Here is a 3,652-nt window from a genome sequence, read left to right as displayed (position 1 = left end):
AGGACATTCGACCGCCGAAGCTGCCGCCGAATGTGTTCTGTCTAGCTGTTCTTTTGCATGCTTTATGTGATTGTTCTATAAGCTTTTAGAGGGGTTTTGGGAAGTTGATTGTGAGTTAATAAGAGTATGTTTGACGCCTCATTCGAGTCCATTTGTGTAGGATTGGACCCGAGAGATCGAGGAGGTCACCAGTAGTCGTGGTTACAGCGTCAGTTCAGTGTTCTGCTTGAGGAGCAGAGGTGAGTAGAACTCAACTTAATCCTTTTAGTAAAGAAACAGAATGCTTTTAGCATAGTTCATGCATCATGGATGCCATGATATGTATTAGGGTGATTGCATTAGACTCACGAATATGGTACCTTGCACTATCATTGTTTATGAGGATTGGACCAAGGCGACATCAATAGCCCGTCGAGGGAGTTTTGAGGTCATGTCTAATCCAAGATGTGGAATGTCTGTGTTATGACGCATTTCATGACAGAGTGTATTTAATGAATTGTTTTCGGTGTTTCTACTCACTGGGCTTTAGAAGCTCATCCCTTTCCCTTAATCCCAGTTTTGCAGGTACAGGGTTAGCTGGGAAGTCAGAAGCATCAGAGTGTTGGCTTCAGTATGTGTGTAATAGTTTAGTGTGGACATGATGTAAATTAAGGAGATATGTATTACAGATGTAATAGACAGTCAGATAGTGTGCTTGTGGTTTAGAATGTGCTTTGCCTATAGTATGTTTATCCCTTGTATATGCATGTATCCTGTATTCAGTTTCTTGATGAGAAATGAGTCGAACCAGGCTTAATATATGTTGTGTTTCAAAAACCCAGTGAATTATAACTGTGAGGGAAGACAGGGATTAATTCCTTTGACCCAAGACCAGTGCAAAGGAAAGACCAGGTTTGATTCCTGTGATCCACAGAGTAGACCACTAGAGAAGACCAGGTTTGATTCCTGTGACTCTATGGTAGCCAAGTTAACTTATGATATGCTGACCCTTACAGAGTGGGTTCTATGCTGCAGAGCGCATAGGGTATGGAGGTTACTTGGTAAAGCATCACTGGTGTGTTCTAGATAGCCCGAGGGCTAGTTCAGATGAGTATATCTGAGCATTTTGGTTCATATGCTTGGACCTACAGAGAGTGTTTTAAAGGTTAAGTCTGGTTGTTTTAAAGAAAAGTTTTAACAGTTAATAGTCCAGTCGGATCATGTATGGGATTTTAACAGGTACACAGAGTGCAGGATAGGCTCACTACGGGTCTAGGCGGCCTTAAGCCGATCTGGATCCTAGTGCCGAGCAGTTTGGGCCGTTACAGAGAGGGTACCGGTTTCCGGGCTGTTACATACAGTGTCTGTAACAGCCCGCTTACCGGACCATCACCGGCACTAGGATCCAGATCGGCTTAAGGCCGCCGGGACCCGTAGTAAGCCTACTGTCACCTCTGTCTAACATATCTCATGCATATAGAGGCCTAAAAACGAGTTCAAGCCCCAAAAACAACAACAAAACTCATATGAGCAACATATGCTCAAACTCATGCTTATACCCCAAAACATGCCATAAATCTCTCCAAAACTTCGAAAACTTGCTTTAAACATAAGGGGAGGTGAGGATCCATGCTTACCTCTTGAAGAACTAGAGGATTGATGATCCAAGCTTGGAGATAGGAGAAAACTCAATCAAACTCTCCAAGTGCTCAACTTTGCTTCCTTTTGCTCAAATCTCTAAAACAAAGCTCAAATCAAGTTAAAACATGCAAGATTTGAGGAAAACATGAGAAATCACACCAAGGAGAGCTTGAACCTACCTTTGACCCAAAAACAGAGTGTTTAACACTCAAGTCTCGGGCAAAGGGGCTTTTGTAGTGGCCAACCGACTCTTCCTTCGGCGGCCTAACGTGCATGCGAAACCATGCAACTTTCGGCGGCCGAACTTCACCTTCGGCGGCCGAACCTGGCTTTTGTCCCCTTGGCCTTTTCATGCCAAAACTCAATTTTCTTAACTCAAATGATAAGAACACTTAAAAAAACATCTTAAAAACCTTTCTTATACCCTTAGGGCAAGCTCCGACATCCTCGAATCCCGACTTCCAACGGGAAATCCGCCGGAACGTAGGAATTCCGATACCGGGGTCTAGCCGGGTATTACAGTGTCGGCGAAACTGCTGTGATACGGTCCCATGCCCATATCTGGAGAATGAACAATGGACCTGCTATTTGCATAACTTCAGGATTTGTCGCCTTACATAACTGTCTGTACAGCCATGCCAGACATGCACCACCCCAGCTATAATTGCCGGCTTCCTCCAAGTCGGCTAGCAAAGGTAAAAATATAAGGTTCACACGCGAAGCTGATGTATCACTAAAAATAGATCCAATAACCCTCATGATGTATGCGCGTGCGAACCTCTGCACAACTTCCTCATCAGAGTCATCTGCAAGCTGACTAAACTCCTCAGCTAGCCATACCATCTTCAAGTAACAACCTCTTATGGCACTATTAGGTGGAACGACACCTAATAGTGCCTCACACACTGATGGCCAATGGTGGCGTGAACGCCCTGTAACAGTTGCACCATTGATCGGTAACCCGGTTATTAACCCTACATCCTGAAGGGTAATGGTCATTTCCCCTTTGAGAAACATAAACGTATGGGTCTCTGGTCGCCACCGCTCCATCAGGGCACTAATTAGATGCCAATCCAATGCAAAAAATCCTAACCGTATTACCCCATAAAATCCAGTTCGTCGCAGATAAGGTATTATTTGATCCGGAATGTCGTCCAGATGTAAAATTGTTCCCGTCCTTCTGCAAGCAATTGCCCCAACTTCCATACTTTGTTGCCATATAGCCTCAGACCGATAATCGGCTTGTGCATATAGCAAGGATGGATCATTGGGACCCGGTAAAATATAATTACGGCGGTCACGACGATTGCGCCTTTCCTCCATACCTAATTATGTAAAATTATATACAATATACAAACACCAATTATTCACTAAATAACACTACTTAATTTAACAATACAATTATATACATATTTAAAAAATATTATATCAAAAAATCAAAAAATAATTACTACTAATTCAAAGGTATTCTATCCAAATATCACAACAAATACTATATCCAATAATCACAACAAATATTATATTAAAAATCACAACAACTAATCTATCCAAAATCACACCACATATTCTATCCACAAATCACTACAAATATTCAATCTAAAAATCACAACAAAAGTTTTATCTAAAAACAACAACAAATCTAACACCACATTAAAAAATTTTTTAATAATATATTGGTGTTATTATTTAAGAAATTATTTAATATTTTTTTAAATATTTTAATTTAATATTTTCAAAATAATTAAATTTTATTAATTAATTTAATGAAATTTTATTAAATATTTTAATTTAATAAATTAATAAAATTTAATATTAATATTTCAAAAATAAATAAATAAATAATTTTTAAATAATTTAAAAAATTTAAATACGGATGACATGTTTTGAAATTTTTAATTATTATATTTTTTATAAATTAATAAATTATAGGAAAAATTACTTTTTAGTCCCTGAGGTTTAACGTAATTAACACTTCTGTCCCTCTATTTTGGCGACCCAACACTTAAGTCCCTCACTTTATTTTCTGTCCAAA

General features: G+C 39.2%; 1 protein-coding gene across 1 annotated transcript; it reads right to left on the bottom strand.

Annotated features, from left to right (window-relative positions):
• Positions 1-2,136: 2,136 nt before the first annotated feature.
• LOC110630039 (serine/threonine-protein phosphatase 7 long form homolog) lies at positions 2,137-2,943 on the bottom strand. Its single transcript, XM_021777345.1, has one exon. The coding sequence runs from the start codon at positions 2,941-2,943 to the stop codon at positions 2,137-2,139; it is 807 nt and encodes a 268-aa protein (XP_021633037.1).
• Between the last annotated feature and the right edge of the window lie 709 nt (positions 2,944-3,652).

This window comes from Manihot esculenta, chromosome 13 (assembly GCF_001659605.2).
Source record: "Manihot esculenta cultivar AM560-2 chromosome 13, M.esculenta_v8, whole genome shotgun sequence".
Classification (NCBI taxonomy): domain Eukaryota; kingdom Viridiplantae; phylum Streptophyta; class Magnoliopsida; order Malpighiales; family Euphorbiaceae; genus Manihot; species Manihot esculenta.
Note: the sequence above shows the minus strand (reverse complement) of the source record. Positions and strands in the feature narration are given on the sequence as shown.

Coding starts and splice junctions, on each gene's coding strand:
- LOC110630039 (XM_021777345.1), bottom strand. CDS start 2,943: ATGGAGGAAAGGCGCAATCGTCGTGACCGCCGTAATTATATTTTACCG.